This window comes from Phasianus colchicus, chromosome 1 (genome assembly GCF_987193195.1).
Source record: "Phasianus colchicus chromosome 1, bPhaCol1.hap1.1, whole genome shotgun sequence".
Classification (NCBI taxonomy): Eukaryota; Metazoa; Chordata; class Aves; order Galliformes; family Phasianidae; genus Phasianus; species Phasianus colchicus.
In genome coordinates, this window is record NC_143436.1 from 59840986 (window position 1) to 59858850 (window position 17865).

General features: G+C 41.1%; 2 protein-coding genes and 1 long non-coding RNA gene across 9 annotated transcripts in view; 1 reads left to right on the plus strand and 2 right to left on the minus strand.

The window, feature by feature from the left end:
- The window catches only part of FGD4 (FYVE, RhoGEF and PH domain containing 4), a 117929-nt gene extending 114973 nt beyond the window's left edge, over positions 1 to 2956 (minus strand). The window contains exons 1-3 of the mRNA XM_090144618.1: positions 1886 to 2956; positions 628 to 1736; positions 263 to 408 (exon numbers count right to left, since the gene is read on the minus strand). Of these exons, the coding sequence (XP_090000744.1) occupies positions 263 to 408; positions 628 to 659 (178 nt within the window). The 5' untranslated portion in view covers positions 660 to 1736; positions 1886 to 2956. The remainder of the gene's footprint in view (positions 1 to 262; positions 409 to 627; positions 1737 to 1885) is intronic.
- Positions 2957 to 7624: 4668 nt separating this feature from the next.
- LOC149919650 (uncharacterized) lies at positions 7625 to 10970 on the plus strand. Its single transcript, XR_016468623.1, has 3 exons — positions 7625 to 9007; positions 9561 to 9707; positions 10646 to 10970. It is a non-coding gene; the product is annotated as an uncharacterized LOC149919650 (long non-coding RNA).
- A 245-nt stretch (positions 10971 to 11215) lies between these two features.
- Positions 11216 to 17865, minus strand: part of BICD1 (BICD cargo adaptor 1) — a 175523-nt gene continuing 168873 nt past the window's right edge. For 4 of the 7 annotated variants that reach the window (XM_090144655.1, XM_090144642.1, XM_031589826.2 and 1 more), the window contains one exon: positions 11216 to 16831. In XM_090144655.1, the coding sequence (XP_090000781.1) occupies positions 16744 to 16831 (88 nt within the window). In that variant the 3' untranslated portion in view covers positions 11216 to 16743. The remainder of the gene's footprint in view (positions 16832 to 17865) is intronic. The other 3 variants (XM_031589825.2, XM_090144648.1, XM_090144675.1) reach the window with 2 other exon arrangements.

The window sequence follows — 17865 nt, forward strand, 5'->3', positions numbered from 1 at the left end:
ACGTGAAGGCCGAGGGGACGCACAACCCTCCTCAGCCGACCGCCTCACGGTCCGAACGGAGCGCGGGGCACGACACGTCTCGCAGCCGCCGCAGGGCGAAGGTGGCGGCCCCGGGGCGGGGCGGGCACGGTGCTGCGTCTCACGTCTCCAGCAGCTCGAAGGCTGGCAGGACTTAACGAACGCCATTCGTTCATCCCGGGCCGCGATGTTTCCCGCGCCGCCCCCACCCCTCTCCTGCGGAACGCCCGAAGCCCGTCGTTACCTGCGGGCGAGCTCCGGGCGGGCTCACCCCGTGGGGCGCCGGCGAGGAGGGTGGGCGCCGCTCTGTAGGGAACGGGGCCGAGACCCGGCGTGGATTTCCTGCGGATGGCCGCCCGCCTGAAGTTGATGCCGTCGGCTCCGCTCATCCTCGGGGCGGGGGAGAAGGCAGAGAGAAAAGGCAGAGTGAGGAGAAGCTCAGCGCCCCTCCCGCCCGGCGCCCGGCGTGACCCGCATCGCGCTGGGGGAGCGTCCCCCGTCCGCACTGCGGCTCCGGCCGCCTCCAGCACCGGCTCTCACCTGCCCGCCGCTCCCCGCCCCTTCCCTTGCCCTGCCCTGCCCTGCCCTGCCCTGCCCTACCCGCGGTACCTGCCAGGCGCCCGCCGCACCCCCGTTGACATGGTGAGCCCGCGGCCGCCGCCCAGCCCGGGCTGTGAGGAAACTTCCCCGGGCCCGCTGCCGCCACACGGTTCTCCCACGAGGAAGTTGGGGCGGCGGGCGCTGCACCTGCGCTGCTTCCTCCCGGCCTTCCCCGGCCCGGCGCCGCTTCCTCAGAGCGGCGGGTTCACAGGAGAGCCGGGTTCCCTCGGACACGGCTGGTGTGGCAGCGCAGCGCTTGCTCAAGCGAGTTGAGGGCTCCCCTCCCCATGTCACCGCTGTTTGTTTCTCCTCACCGCGTGCTGCCTTCTGCCGTCCTTCAACTCTGAACTGCTTTGTCTGGAAGGTGGCTTAGGATTGCCCGTAGGACTGAGCAGTGAACGTGGAAGAAATTGGCCAGAACACATTAACCTTCTTCCGACGAGAATGTTCTCAAAGACGTTTATCACTTAAAAGCGAGCTTTGATGCCAGGGACAGATCTGCAATCCTCACATCGATAGTAATTCCAACTAATGGGGCTCATTCACGCCAGAGCTGTTCCCTCCCACTGGAAATATTAATTAATGCTGAAACAAGCACTAGGAATCATAGAATCATTAAGGCTGGAAATGACCACTAAGATAACCTAAGCCATGCTCACTGACCACGTCCCTCAGTGCCATATCCATGCAGTTCTGGAACACCTCCAGGGACAGTGACTCCACGACTTCGCTGGGCAGCCTGTGCCACTGCAGCACCACTATTGCTGAGCACAAATGTTTCCTAATCCAACCTGAAAGCAGCTATGCTTTTGTGAGACCCGGGTTTAGGTTCATTTATCTAGCAATGGTGCTGGAAAGCTTCCATTCTTTTGTTTAACTGGGAGATGGTTCTTGGAGAAAGAACATCTGAACTTTTGCCATCTGTGACTGGAGAACTGCAGGCTGCTGCGTGCAGGATGAGGGTCTGTCAGGAGCTTGTTTAGTGTTTTGGTCTCGGTGAAATCATTCTCTTCACAAGTAGGTCAATAGCTGATAGTCCCCTCCTTCATTCCCAGGAGAAATGAAGTAGTCAGATCACCTTCCAGATTTTGTGCTCTTGTAAACATCGGGTTTTCCTTCTGCAAACATATAAAGAAAAGCTATGACTCAGAGGTAAAAGACTGATTTACTTCCTGACTTCGGTTACCTGACATGGGCTGGGCACATGGAGATGAATATACCTATGCTATGAAGAGCATTTCTTCAGGAAGTACACAGACTGACTTACTTGCAGCAGGAGAGCAACGGATTCTTCTAAGCTGTACAGTTACTGAGTATGTGGCATGGATCAATCATTAACTTGTTCAAGAAGGCTGGCGCACACTTAATTCTTCATCAGAACACTGAGCATTGAGTGGTCTTCACAGCTACTCATTAAAGCACGGCAAGGGAAGAGAGGCAGAGAATTTCTCATTAGTATTTCCCAAAGCACTTCACCAAGGAGGCAAGGATCGGCCTTATTTGACAGGGAAGGAAACGAGGTACTAAAAGGAAAAGTTATTTGTTCAAAGTTGTCCAAGATGGCAGTACAGCAACAGAATACAAAACAGTACTCTATGGAAATGAAAGCAAGATTGAAAATGGAAGACCTTTCTCTGTTTCTCCTACTTAAAATAACTAAACTGATCTCAACCCAAGTATTGCCAATTGCTCAACAGCCAACCGTTAGCTAGGCATAATTATCTTATTATTATTATCTTATTATCTTACACACTTATTATTAAATCTTGTACTTGCATCTTTAAATATGGAGTTCTGCTTTGGAAGGAAAACAGCCAAGGAGGCAAGGACAAACACACCCACTCCAGAAATCCTACCCAAATAGCATAAACTATGTTAATTTTGTTTTCTATGATGTTATCGGGGAGTGGTAACTTATTTCAATGTCACTGGAAAATAAAGGTCACTTCAGAGAATCCTGGTAACTGCGCTGTGGCATCAGGAGATCAGCCACAAGCTCACATTCTCAAGAAAACTGTTCTTTAGCAGGACACTGAGCAGTGAGGTGATAGTCAATGATAGAAGAAAGTCATCTTAACAGTGAATTCATGGTAATTTTAGAGCATTTGTAGTTCAGTGCAGGCTTCTCACAGCAGCTGGTTGTCTCTCTTCCCTTCAGTTAGCTGCAGCACAGACCTGGGCCAGCTGGTTGAAGCTGGCTCTGAGCTGCTGTACACCAGCAGCACGTCCGTTCTGCCTGCTTTCACTTGGCAACAACTGGCCTGCCCTCCTGGCATGCCCTTCCTTCTTCCTTGTACACTACTCTCAGTTTCATGTGTTCTTCATCTCTGGATGGAGAGATGGAGTGACTGTGTCAGCAACAAGAATAACATCTTTCTAAACAAAAGTTTTTCAAATGCTATCTTGAAAAATTTCACCCTGAAAGATCAAAAATTTAGTGACTATAGGAAACGAGATCTGAGGACTGAAAACATTAGGTTAGCTTAACCACAGAGAGTGCTGCCAATTCTGCTTCAAATATATGACATAACCCAGCTAAATGGTCTGCCTGTGTTGTACCACCCATCCAGGACAACATGTGGGAAGCATCACAGACTTCTTTACTGTACAGTAAAAGAGTTAACCAGTAAGCCACTGCTAAGCCACATTTGAGTGTGGGCTATAGCTAGGCCATCTGGCTCAAAATCTTTCTGTGAGGGTGGTGAGAAATGCAGTGGTGGAAAACAGACTTAATTACTTCTATTTGCATGTAGGAGGTACAATAGGAACCCTGTGGAAGTCCACAGAGGTGCAAAAGGTGGCAAGTTTGAGCCCCCCCCTCCACCCCCCTCCAAAAAATAATAATGACAGAACACTTCTGGCAAATGAAAGGCTTGAAATCGCTTATGCTGCTGGATCACCAAAGCATTCTGGAAAACATGCAATTTTTCCTTAGTTTATTAAATACTTCATTTGTATGCAAGATGTTGCCCCTTCTTTGTGCCAACCTTTACTTCTCCTAATGGAAACAACCTTCAGAATACTGGATTTGGCTGCTTATGTAAGACTGTTTCTTTTGTTGTGTACAGTCAATTTTCCTTATTTTTGCTAGGGTTTACATTTATTTTCATCTGAACTACAGTAAAAATCTGTTTGTCTAGCTTACCTGTTTATCTCTTCTCTAGCTTTAGTTTCTCTCAGTACTTCCTCATGCTGTAACTCTTAGTAAATCTGTGTAGCAGCATTTTTAGAGCATTAATCTATACCCTGAGAAAGAATACATGAACTTGGCACCTCACTGAAATGACAGTATGTTTCAAAGCATTACACATACCTCAGAGTATCTTATTTAAGGCTGATCTGAACAATACCTTCATTGAGGTCTGACAGAAAAAAATGACACCGTCTGTTGGATGTGAACTAAAAATTAATCTGCCCCTCTACTCTGCTCTCATGAGACCCCTCATTGAGTACTGAGTCCAGTTCTGGGGCCCCCAGCACAAGAAGGTCATGGAGTTGTTAGAGCAGGTCCAGAGGAGAGCCATTAAGATGGTCAAAGGGCTGGAGCACCTCCCCTATGAGGACAGGCTGAGAGACTTGCAGCTTTTCAGCAAGGAGATGAGAAGGCTCTGTGGACACCTTATAGCAGCCTTCCAGTACCTGAAGGGAACCTACAGGAAAACTGTGGAGGGACTTTTTATAAGGGCAGGTAGTGACAGAACAAGGGGAAATGGTTTTAAACTGGAAGAGGGTAGATTTAGTCTAGATTTAGAAGAAATTCTTTGTGGTGAGAGTGGTGAGACAGGTTCCTCTGCGATGTTGTGGATGCTCCCTCCCTGGAAGCATTCAAGGCCAGGCTGGATGGGGCTTTGGGCAATCTGGTCTAGAGGGAGGTATCCCTACCTGCAGCACAGGGGTTGGAACTAGACGGTCTTAAAGGTCCCTTCCAACCCAAACCATTAGTGATTCCATGATTAAAATGCAGCTTATTACACAGAAAAGCCATACTTATTATTTCCCTGACTAAGCCAAGGAACATCTCACAGTGTATTTGGATCCTCTGTGAACTGAAGATTCAAACCTGTTCTGCCAGCAGTAAAACGAAGACAAGAACTGATATGCCAGAAGATAGAGTAGGATACTAATTAAAGAAGAATCTCATGCATCTCAGGATCTCATGCACATTCCAGATGAAAATTCTTTTCTGATGGTAGCAGCAACAGCATAATGCACAAAGTAGCTGCCGCCTGTGCAACAGAGATACCCAGATCAAGCAAGTAAGCATAAGGGAGTTACTTAGCCTCAGTTAAATCAGCAGGCAAACACAGAATCCAGCCTTCAAGGACAAAGTGAATTTCAGCCTGAGGCTGTTGACTCTGTCTTAGTCTGGGGAATGGTTTACAAAGATTAGAGGGACTCCAGCCTTGCGTTTGTTCCCTGCGAAGCACCCAGCGTGTGTCAGAACAAGAGGACACTGGATTTACTGCATTACGCTGGCTTATGTCAAAAAATACATCCAGCTGTTTAGTATTTACTCCCCCAGCACAAACTGCAGCACGCACCATCTCTTGGGATTGGTTTTACTTCCATGTGAGAAGCAGCTGCAGAGTCAATAACGTGAATTAAAAGCCACACATGAGAAGTAAGCCATAACAAGAACTCCAGGAAGTTTTAGCCAAATCCTAGGTATTTACTGCTGGAACAGAAAAAAAAAAAAAGAAAAAAAAAAGAAAAAAAAAAGGATGAGTAGGTAGCCATCAGAAGAAAAGCCACAACAATTTATTTTAGCCCCTTCACTAACATTCTTAATATATCTCTCCTGTTTTGTCCTATTTGATTGCGTGAAACAGAACACCGTCCTGTTGTCATCAGGTGCCCTAGCAAAGGGAGGGCCAACAAGCAGCAGGATTTGTCAGCTTCCAGCCACCTTAATTAAAAAACCTACTGAACCCTTGCAGCCAGGGTTTCCTTACCTACCACACAGAAGACACCAGATGAATGCTAACAGGTAGCTCTACAAGAGAAGCACTGGAACAATTAAAGGAAGAAACATGCCTGCTCTATACAGCCTCCATGCTAATTGCATCTTATCCTCTTCTTTTGCTGTGCAGAAATAGATCTTCTATTGTAAACAAATTCTTGGAGTTTACAGAAATGGTGCTGAGGTAAGGGTATCCCATATATCCCTTAATTCTAAGGAAGGACTGCTGCTTAGAGTGGTAATTACAATTTAATTAGTTTTGTTAGATAAATCTTCCAGACTGGCATGCCCTTAACAAGACTAATTGCTTTTAGAGGTCTCAGAATATTCTTCATTATCACCACCATGGGTTAATTAAATGTATTTCCCACTATCCAATTAGTATCAGATATTCAGATACCATTAGCAACAGTACTTTAGCTTTGATTTAGATTAACTACAGGTGAAAACAATCTTCTGGAAGGTTATTTTAGTAAAGGGGAGAGAGAAGGCAAGTTATGGTTGAGGAAGTATCTTGCTTTCTGTTTCTTCTTTCCTTCTGCAGCGAGACTTGACTGCTGCTATGAAGAGTGTTTAAAAAACCCACCATGGTGTAAGTTCTTCACTTGAGATACTGGAATGGTGTCTAATTCCCAGGACAAGAATGACAGCTCTTTAAGTTGTACCACATATCCTAAATCTCTTGCCATATGCTGTTAAAGTTTTCTATACATTAAATATGTCCTTGCCTCTATGAATGCTTTAGGAGTAAAGCAAAATGATTCAGTTCTCTCCTTAGCAAGTCAACACCTAAAGGGCAACAGGCAGATCAAACATAAAAAGAAAGGCAGTACTATTAGTTCCAGATCTGGAAGAAAATATATTGATCTCAGTGTTACAATGCTCCCTGAGCTTTGTTTTTTCCCCTAATTCTAAAAAACAAGCTGCCAAGCACTTAAGATTTCAGCTAATCAGGCATATATACACTTCTTAGTAATTAATAATAACTTTAAACAGAAAGACTTCAAAACTATTGCTGCATTTGAAGACTCCTCTGTTAGCTTCACCAACTTTTGTGTGCATTCATTGTATTCCACACTCCATAGACTCCTTGGATCTTCATGGCTTGAGATGAGATTATTTGGAGCAAAGGCTCTGAAAAAGATTTGACCATTCGTTGGTCCTCTTCCACTTTTAAATTCTCTTTTACACACCACATGTCAAAAATAGCACTTCATTCATACTTTGACTTTTCAATACATTATTGGGAAACTACATGTCACAAACAGACCTTTTCTCCAGAGATCTAACAATGCCTAATTTTGGAACTCATTACTTCAGATTCTGCAGTATACTTCCAAGGCTATATTGACTGCAGATGGGCATATCTTTACAATCCTGAAATGTGCCACATTTTTATATTCAAGCATAAACACAACTAAGCATAACTGCATGGGTGAGAGGTGCTTTGAGCATGGACTGAAACTTCAGATACTAGATTGGATGGGGGCCTGGGCAGCCTGGTCTAGTACCAGATCTGGAGACTGGTGGCCCTGCCTGTAGCAGGGGGATTGGAACTGGATGATCCTTGGGATCCCTTCCAACCCAAGCCATTCTATGATTCTATGATTCAAAAACTCCAGAATCTTAATTTGGGCTCAGTCACAGATATGTGCTCATGACTTTGAGCACAGTCTTTAAGGGAATGCTGTCAACTTGCAGGAAGTCCACATTCTCTACCAGAAATCTATATTCTACTGCACTAACATTGTTAGTGGAAGAAATGTTTTCCCATGTTTAGGCAGTGTTATCATCTTGGATTTAGTGAGTCAGATTGCCTTTTTAGTTTATAGGCCTGACACAGTCAGAAGGAAGGCATAGGTCTAAGGATATTAAAACAAGACTGTTGATGTTAAACTTTGGTTATTTATAGTAAGGATCTATTAATACCAAGCACTACAGAGACAGGGAACCAGCCCTGAGCAAACCCAGAAGCTAGAGCAACAGAGCTTCTGTAGCATGGGCCTAAAACTGGCTGATGATACCTAGTAACCACATCTAAAAATCACTAGCTCTTCATATGTATGTAATGTGGATATATACAGATAGGTGGAGAGTAAAATGTAAAGAGACTTGGCTCATCTTAAACATTGATGACATTTTTTATCCTCTCAGTCTCAATTTCTCTACCTGTGAGAGATAACAGTACCCATTTTGCAAAGACGTTTCAAGAATTAATTAACACGCACAGAATACTCTGAAGATAAAAAGAGCCAGTTTGCATTTGGCTTAGATAACAAGAGCCTTTGAAAGCAGTTGTGCCTCCACAGAGGCATTTCCTTTTTCAGTAACGCGGGACATTGAGATTGCTGGTATTTGTACACAGTACATTCTTTTGTTTGAATTTTACACTAGGCCTGACTGAATTTGAGTCACAAACCAGCTGGAAAAAATTTTTTCAGTCACATCTTCAAACTGCACGAGGTACTTACCTGTTGTGCCCATCATCTTCTGATCTCTTTTACATAGCTGAGTACTCAAAAAACCAGATGGAGCCATCTCAAGTCCAGGCAAGCTCTGCTCCAGCCTGAGGATCTCTTTAGGTCAAATTTCAATGCAGTGAGCTGGAAGCAATGTCCATTCGCTTGGGGCAATCAAGTTTCCCAGCCAGCCTGGAATAACACAGCTCAAAATCCACCTGATTTCTTAAGTAACTTTCCTGTATTCTAATGCCTGATGGTAGCAGCCATTGAGCCACGAAGGATAGCTGTCACTTCACCTTAGAATACTAATAAGCTGTTAGTAGGAAAAGCTCCCTTGAAGGATCAGTTCATATCATCTGAGCTTACGGAAGCTGTATGTCCCTGAAACAGCTTTCCTATCTTTATAACAAAGCACTTCAGTCTAGTGTAGGTGGATAGAAAATGCACACTAAACACAATAGCTTTTTTCTCTGGTTACTGTATGTCTCTCTCTTTTCTGTGAGGGTAAAAAAATACAGGGTTCAACCTTCTGCATTCAGGATGTCACAGAATCATAAAATCATTAATACTGGAAAAGACCAATAAGATAACCTAGTCCAACGGTCAGCCTGTCACCACCATGCCCACCAACCACATCCCTCAGTGCCACATCCACCCATTGCTTGAAAAACTCCAGGGACAGCAACTCCACTACCCCCCAATATGATCTCCAAGGGAACCCTGTACTCCCACTGCTTTCCATGTTACATTCCTAATCTTTAAATAGTCTCTTACATGTAGCCATACCACGAATACCACTTTCTCAACTATTTTTATAATCATACATGATTAAATTTTTTTCTAGAACTGGTCATCCAACCTCATTCCTGAAGCTAGCTCCCATACAACATGAGAATTTATAAACAATGAGTGAAGTGTATGTTTACTAATTTACTGCTCCAATCGCAAAGGAATCATTTTTGCAAAGGTAAGCATTTTTTTCCTGGATCATTTAGCTTCCACTGAGTTATCAGCTCTAGCACTAAGCCTTCTTCTTGTGGAAAAATATAACTTTTCATTCAGGCAATTACTCAAACCATCCTTTGAGAGGCAAGCAGTTGCGCCTGTGTGCTTTTAGCACATCTGGCTTTATTTCAATTATATTTATTAGTTGAAATAAATATTTTATTTATTTCAAATAATATTTTCCCGGAATACATAAATTATCTATTTTAGCTCCATTTTTCTCTATATTTAGTTCTGTAGATAAAACCAGCCACAGACTGGTTTGCACAGTCTTTTTTTGCAGCCTGAGAAGTGGATGTCACACTCTTCAACATGTCTTTCCAATATTAGTACCTTTATTCTTAGTAATGGTCTCCTGAAATCAGGGTTTAAGCACTGCTCAGAATTAGCACCATTTCTGAGAGCCCAACTTGAGGAGCTCAAGCCTAACAGTTGTCTGTGGCACTGTGAGGTGAACCACAGCACCTGCTGTCCTCAGCCACTATTGGGAGTACTCTGCATTTCTCTGAACACAGCTGCAGGATTCAGCCAGGAACAAGAACATACAGTGGTAGTAATGGTGAACTTGAGCTCCAGGATCTTCTCCATTATCATCTGGCACATTGCTACAGGAAATGCAGTAGTTCACTTGTCAGAAGTCACCTCCCACTTCAGAACACGAGGTAACAGTGCTTCCCAAGGGACAGATTAAAATTCTTTGGAAATTCAATCTATATTTTTAGATTAAAAACGCGTACATTTTTAAACTCAGACCATTTCATTGACCTCATAGCGCTGCCTCCATGAGAGCTGTGTGGGACCACTTGAAAAGATGATTCAGAGAAAGGGGCAGGAGCAAGTAGGGTTAGCAGTTTCTCAAATCAACTGAGCCATGAGAACATTTAGAGAAGTAGGGACCCTCTGAGAAACTGCTTTCAAAACAAATGCAGTCAGGAAGGAAAGTCCACTTTCTCTCTTGTTCTTAGAAAACCTTTTCATTAAAAAAAGGGAGGAAGAATGCCTGGCAGATGAAAATTCTACCCCAAACAATCATAATTTTGCTAGGATGATTATGCAACAACAGTTTCTAGAAGCTTCTAGAAGTTGCACATTTGCTGTCCCTCAGGGTCTCTATGCGCACTGAGGGTCATAGCAGGAGCTGCAGCAGCCACCTGCCCACCACAGTTGCGCACCTGAAACACCGCAGGCCTGGCTGCTGAGGGACTGCGGGCCATAGGCCCACTTGCTCCCAGAGCCAGGCATTTTGACAAGCAAAGGAGTTTTCTGACCTTAAAAATGCAGCCACAATATGCTGTACTGCACGCAGCAATCCCAGGCCACTTTTAGTTCGACTCTACCACTTCCTTTGCTCACCCATTCCCTGATAGTAGAGATTTGCATCTTACACAAAACTCGTGTAACTGAGACCTCAGACCGATGTTGGAGCATTTTAGAGAATACTCAAGATTGCTGAAAACCATATCTGGTGAATCAGTCTTTACTATCTCCTCCATCCCAGAAAACAGAGGAAGCATCTTTGATTTAGTTCTGATTCCCTTTTGGTATTTATTTCCTTTCTCACTTTCCTTTCCTTTCATTCTGATACCTTTTCCATTCACAGTTACAGACCTGCAAGGCATAAATCGATGTAAAAGCACAAGCCAAGACACTGCAAACTGACAGAAATGCAAGTAGACCAGACAGCATGGAGGTAAATGAACAAAAATGGCCAGTTTATTCACTGGAACAGTTATGCATTACACTGTAATTTTAATTGGAACATAAAGATGTAAGAATCCATATACTGGCTTTTTTTTTTTTTTTTAATTTTCTTCAGTACTAGAGTGCTTTTCCCAACCATTTGGCTGCATGATCATATTACACATGTACAAGCACAGACTTTATGAATCCTTCACAAGGCATTTATCTAGGATTGTCTACAAGGAATTACACGGGAATTACTTCAGTTTTCAAAAACAAATGATGCATTTTTAGAAACAAGGATTATTTAACTAGTTTTTTTTTTCCTTTTAACAAAAAATAGCAACAAGAAGAGTTTCCAATACTCAGTCTTCAGCAAATAAACATACATACTTTTATATTCTTCACCATCTAGAAGCACTCCATCATTTAACCCCAAGAAGGCAGGACAACATAACGTCAATTCAATGTAGGAGTAGCTGAGTTATTACAGCAGTAAACATACAGTATACAAATTTGTGTTTGTCACAAACTCCACCAACATTAAAACTCTTGTGAAAGGAACACAGCAATCTGAATGGTTCGTTAGATACAGAACATCATGCAAATGATAACATTCAATAGATTACAGAAGTCACAAAACATCAGTTTTCTTTTTTTTTTTTTTTTTTTTAAGTTATTTATAAAGGATCAAGTTAATTAACCCTTTAACAGTCAAACCATAGGGCTGAAAATCAATGGGGAAATAACTAATAAGACAGCGAACAGGAAAAAACAAACAAAAATACCAACAAGCTAGATAACTCTTATTTCTTATTCACATCTGATTGAATAACAATTCAGCTATCAAATTAGTCTACTAAAAATTTTTAATCAATCATTTTCATTATTTCCAAAGTGTTCTTCAAATCAAGTCACTACATAATTTAATTTACAAATGCTGAGGAAAAAAAAACCAACATACTCTTCTCTGTTATTTCTTTAACAGTGAATAATGGTAAACTAAACAAATGTGGAGCTTCATGGAAAGACATTTCTGAAACACAGGGAGGGCCTTATCACCTAGAGTCTGCCTGCATGTTGACATCAGTCACAGAACATCAGATTTTTTCCTTTATTTTTTGTTAGTTTGTCACTTGGTTTTTAATAGATTTCATAAGAGCCTTCTGAAGAACTCCACAGGAAATAGATTAAAATCCTGTAGGGAAAAGTAATAGCAGATAAGCAGGTCTAAATTGCCCAAAAAAGAATGATGGTTGCAATCCAGTCAAAGAAAGATTTGCTTACCCATCCCAAGAATCAGGGCTTGCCAACGACTCCAAAAGGAGGAATCTCCAAGCAGAGATCCTTCCCTGGTGGCAGGGAGGGATAGAGCCAGGCTCCAACCCTTCCAGTCACACAGGTGAATGACTTCCACCTGTGTTCTCAGGGCTGGCTGTGTCCCCTCACCAGGTGCTCAAACACTGTTTCAGGCTGTGACTAAGCAGTTCCCTTACAGATCCAATACAGATTTAAGACATGTACCTCTGAATGAAATATAAAGTCTTGGTGATAGCCCCCTTGCCTTTTTAACATGAGGAGTATGTAGATCAGAGAAGAAATAAGAATTTTCTGGCTTAATTATGGATATGGAAAATCTACGTGATGTGAAGAATCTCAAGCACATATTTTATATTGCATATTTATATGCATTTGTGCCTGAAGATGAAAGACAATGGTTGGTCTGTGGTTTTTTTTGTTTTTTTTTTTTCTTTTCCATAGGATGCTTAATTATACTTAAAAAATAAAAAATAAAAAATCTCTAGTGATTAGAAAAGTCTGAAGCTGGATATTCCTTTCAGACTCACTCTAAACACAGCAAAGGAAAACTGAAGAAAAGTGATTGGAATTTTTAAAGAGGTATTAACAGTAAGTATTATACTTCAAAGGTAAAACATCAGTGCCTGCCATTTTCAAACACAGATTTCCTATATCCTAGATGGATGGACATTTTTCATCAAAGCAGGGAAACAGACCTCAGAAGGGCTCATGTAATCTATGTCTGATGATGATGACAATGGTGGTCAATCCAGATATGGCAGCACAGCTCTTGTCAATGGCACTGCACGCTGAACAATAAAGTTGGTATCAAAATAAGGGCCCAGATTTGCAGGTGTCTTTAGCAGTGTGATGGGAACTGGGCTGTGTTTATAAACAGCTGCACTGCAGTATTTGCAACACACCTAGCATGAGCAGCCTGCACAGGCGAGGTCACATTTCCTAGGTAAGGTTATATTACAGAACAATCTTTTTCTTAACACTTAAATATGGTAAATGGCTTAAGCATGTTAACAATCTTTTCTAATCAAAAATAAATCGGTCGTTTTGGCATTAAAACTTGCAGTGTTACATTAATTACAGTTCAACCTATGAAACCTGCTGAATAGCTATGCTTACACTCATTTACTATGAAAAATGGGGATGGAGCAAGCACAGAGGTGTCAATCAGATCAACCAGAAAGAATACCAATACTGTCTCCACTAAGAAGCCAGAAATATCCACACAATCAGCATAAGAAATGATAATAGTTCCTCTTTCTGTTAAAGCCTCCAATAACCTTCTGATAGAAAATATATTTTTCATACTATTACATCTTACAATTTATATTTATTTATTCATCTCCCACCCCCCCCCTTTTTTTTTCCATTTCTATACATACCCTACAAACTGGATTTCCAGAATTGTGCCATTTCACTGAAAAGTTAAGTTTCCCTAAAGCAGAAATGAAAATGCCGTTTCAAATCCAAAGGAATTTTAAAGCCATCACAGAGAACAAAAACTTCATCTTCATTTCAGATATGAAAATCAGAGCGGAATTTGAATTGCTTCCTTCCCGTGCAGGACACATTTCAGCATTTCAGAGCACGCTCAACCAACCAGTGGAAAACATCTGTAACCTTTTTACTTACTATTTAAAAACCAGAATAGATGACACCCCACCATAAATCAATTTTAAATGGGAAAAGAAAGTATATTTTGCAACTCAAAAAAAAAACCCAAAAAAAACAGGCTTTTGTGTCTGTTCTTGTCTGTACGCAAATATTTCCTACAAAATGGTTCACAAAGTTGCATGCTATCAATCACTACGTAAAAAAAGAAGAGTTTATCATCTCAAGTTCAAGATATGCATTTTATTTTGTACTGGTTAACTGACAAAAGTTGTCCCCGGGGACCTACACAGTTTTATAACTTACAATGCAATAACTACAGCCATTTGTACATTTAAATTGGTTTGTTTCTAGATCTCTTAGATTTCCAACATTTACTTGCTTTATTACATATTAAAAAATGTAAATTGAAAACTTAGAAATGAAGAATTTAAAGCTTAAGAGGATAAAAAATTTAATAAACCCACTTAGTTCTATAAAACAGGGCCACAATTTCTATACCATTTAATGCTGTTTCATAACTCTTAATTGACATGGACATACCGGCATGTTTCAATTTCCCAAAGTTGCTCTGCAAATCACAATTGGAAACAAATACATTACCAAACAAACATTCCACTACAACATTTTTTCCAATATATTCATATCTATATAGAAAAGAAATGCATTTCACTGAATTCCTGTTTAACTAAAACTCAGGGAATATGTTTGATTTAGATATGAAAATAGGAGAATCTATTCCAAGTACAGCCTGCAGTAACTCTACTCAATGTGCAATGCAAGTTCTTTTTCTGCTTAACCATCAGTAATAGCTGTCCTTACTGGTCAAAGGCATCAGCACTGTTTCAGAACTACAGCTACACCCTACACTGGTCTGCAAGGTCAGGAATTGTGAGGTGCTCATGGGAGGCACCATTTGCCTCCAACAAAAATGGTTTTGTTGTCGTTTACTTTTTAGTAAAAATCAAAATAGCAGCTAATATTCATATCAAACAATATGATTGAGCTGAATGAGTTTTATTTGACTTCTCTCTGACAAGACAACATGTAGGTTAAGTATGACACTGAATAGTTATGTAAATGCATACAAGAAGAACCACATGAACTGCATGGTAAACGTAAGCAGAACACTGCCGAGAATTGTCTGTTCAATCTGATCAGAATTTGATGTCAACTTGTTCCTATTTTCTTCACCTTTGACTCTGAATGTTTTGTTACAATAGCTCAGCTGCTTTGCCAAGGCTACAGGTGACACATACCGTTGATTACAGAGAATATTTCTATTTACAGCACCTTCATTACTGGTACCATGGAAATAATAATTGTTAGGCACACTGATTGGTCACCGATTCTTTCCTCTGCTGATGTTTTGTGTATCATAACATTTGGTAAGCACTGTTTCTAACAGAAGCCTGAGTTCATTTTCTCAGACTCAGGCAGAATGTGAAAAAAATTTTTCAATCATATCTGCAGCAGTTTTTGTCCAGCTGCTCTGTACCTTAGGCTGCGCTGTGTTTCCCACTTGTAAATCATACTTACACTGCAGAGAAGGAATAAAGACGTGGAAATATCTAAGCCTTTGTTCTGTAAATAAATTAAGGCCACCTGACAGAGCAAGGACTGTTAATAACCAACAGGTAGGCAGCACTGAAGACTTCTCCTACGTGATGACTAGATGAGAAGCCCAGAGGTGCTGAACCATTACAGCTTAGCAGCTTACCTTGCTGTCAGGTACTGTGCAAAGTAAATTTTGCTATCCTTGCTTTTGTTCTGAAACTTGCTATTAAAAAAAATAAATAAATAAAAGAACAACCCAACAGATTATTCAGCTTTTACAGGAAAGAACCTTTAACTAGGAGCACTGTGCACTGTTGCAATAGAGTCTGTGTAGTGTAGATCACCTGAGTATTTGTCATAAACTGACATGAGCTAAGGTTCTGTATCTGTTGATTTTTGGCAAGGAAAAAATGCACTAAAGTCCTGCTAACTTTGATCCACACCATTAAGTCTGCCTGCAGGAGTTACTTCACCTTAGAATATTTCACACAGAATACCTGCAACTTCACCATTCATACTAGTCTTTCAGGGTAAGGCCTCAAGCTAGTATCCTGAATATGGGAGCAGGAAGAAAGAATGTTTTTAATTAGCACACGGCATTATACTTGTTTTAGATTATTTTTTTTTTTCTCAGATACCAAATAGAAAGTAACCCCAAAAAACAGCACCAATTCATCTACTTGTCTGAAATGTAAAAATAGAATTACAATGCAGCAAAACGGAAAACAAACTAATACATCATCCTCTCATCTCCTTCTTAAGCTAATAGTAATCTTCCAGTGAAAAGCCTGAACAAAACCAGAAGCTAATGAAATAGGAATTAAAGAACAAGTGCATAAACAATATCAGTGCAGCAGCAAAATATAGTCATCACTAACATTTCAATTCAACCCACTGCCAACATTTTTGTGCAATAAAAATTGGCCGTGTGCTGGCCAATACAACAAGCCTCTCTTTAATATTAACAGTCATTCTTCACTTCAGTTATTTCTGCTTGTTTAAAAAAAAAAAAAGAAAGAAAGAAAAAAAAGAATTAAATACAACTGTTGCAAAAAAGACTGCATTTTATAAACACAAAATTATGGTGCAAATAAAGTAAGAAGGAAATATCACACCCTTAAGGACAAAAGAAAATGTGAACTGGTTCCTATGGCTGAACTCAGAGGTTATGAGGGTAGGGTTTAGTAACATACTTTATTAATATTGGCTTAAGTCTCTCATTATTTCAGAGGTAAAGCCAAGCAGCTGGGAGGAACATTTCTGTTGAGATATTAAATTTCACTACACTTTAGTTGTGATAGTAAAGTTTGAATACAATCAGAGGAACCACAAAAAGTCTTCTCGATAGGTTGGGCTCTGTGCTTTGTGTTCTTCTTCTCAACCTTCCCTCAGTTGCCAGAGCAGTGGATATGAATCCAGACTTATCGATGCAGCAACAAGGCAGGATTGTCTACCCGCTCGCTGGGAACAACCCGAACCTTTGTTGCATGAACTCCACTCTGTCTGCATTTTCTCTTACGTTGCATATGAAGATTAGGGGTAAGGAGGAGGCTTAGAGAGACAGTTGAGAGGGGCACACTGAGAGCTGGAATGTGGCTGCTCTTCTGGAAGAGCACTAGGACTGAAAATTAGAAAGAAAAAGAAGTACTTAAAATACACGGCAAAGTTTTACGTGCAGGTAAGTTGTTCAAGGCTGGAAACAAACTCTAAAAGGTGAGGAAAACTCATCCCTAAATCTGCATCCTTAGATACACAGCACAAATAAAGAAAATCCCCAGCATGCACACGTTGAGTGACACCTGGATGTATGACATGAAATGCTGTAGATAGCCTGCTCCACAGTTCACAGTACACACACATACTGCCGTCTGCATGCTCTGATGAAAAATGCTCTGATGAAAAATGCTCTGTAGAGAAATGAACGCATTTGTGAGAAGGGGAAGCAAATTTGAAGGGTGATACACATTCTTTATACAAGGGTTAAGAATTATTTGTTTATCCACAAATGATTAATTGCTCTAGGAGAGTGCTAATGTGGAAGTCAGGTTTCATCGTTTTGTGAAAACATTGTCTGCTACTGAATGTGAGCTATGAACTATGACATTCAAATAACTACAGTGTAACCTTCCTCATCAGGCAACATAAACACTATGTATTTTGTGATCAAAACTTTCCAAGTTTTTTGTTTTACATGTTTGAATCATTTTCAGTTCTGCCTTTTTCTGTTGTTGACTGTTTTTCATGAACAACTGTTCCAATGACAGCATCCATCCCTCAAGCCTCTACATGTGCAGTTATAGCGTTCCCTGTCATATGGTAGAGAGGGGCTGAACTAGCTTTCAATAAATCAGACGTGGCTGGAGTTGTGGTCTGCTAGTGCCAGCAGAAAGATAAAGGGCAGCTAACATGAACACACCCCCACGCCTTGGTGCAAAGTCCCATAACATTCAAGCAAAGCTTCAACTACACAGATTTGCTCACTTAGCTCAGCAGTGTATACTGTGCAGCAGAGGGCAATGCAGATGCTGCTCAAGTGAGCCCCAAATCATTCCTCAGCCTTGGCTCATCCTGTTTTATGAAGGTGAACTTCAGCTCATCTAGCTGATGCCAAGCTAAGTGTCAGCCATTAAACTTTCAAGGTAAGCATATGGCAAA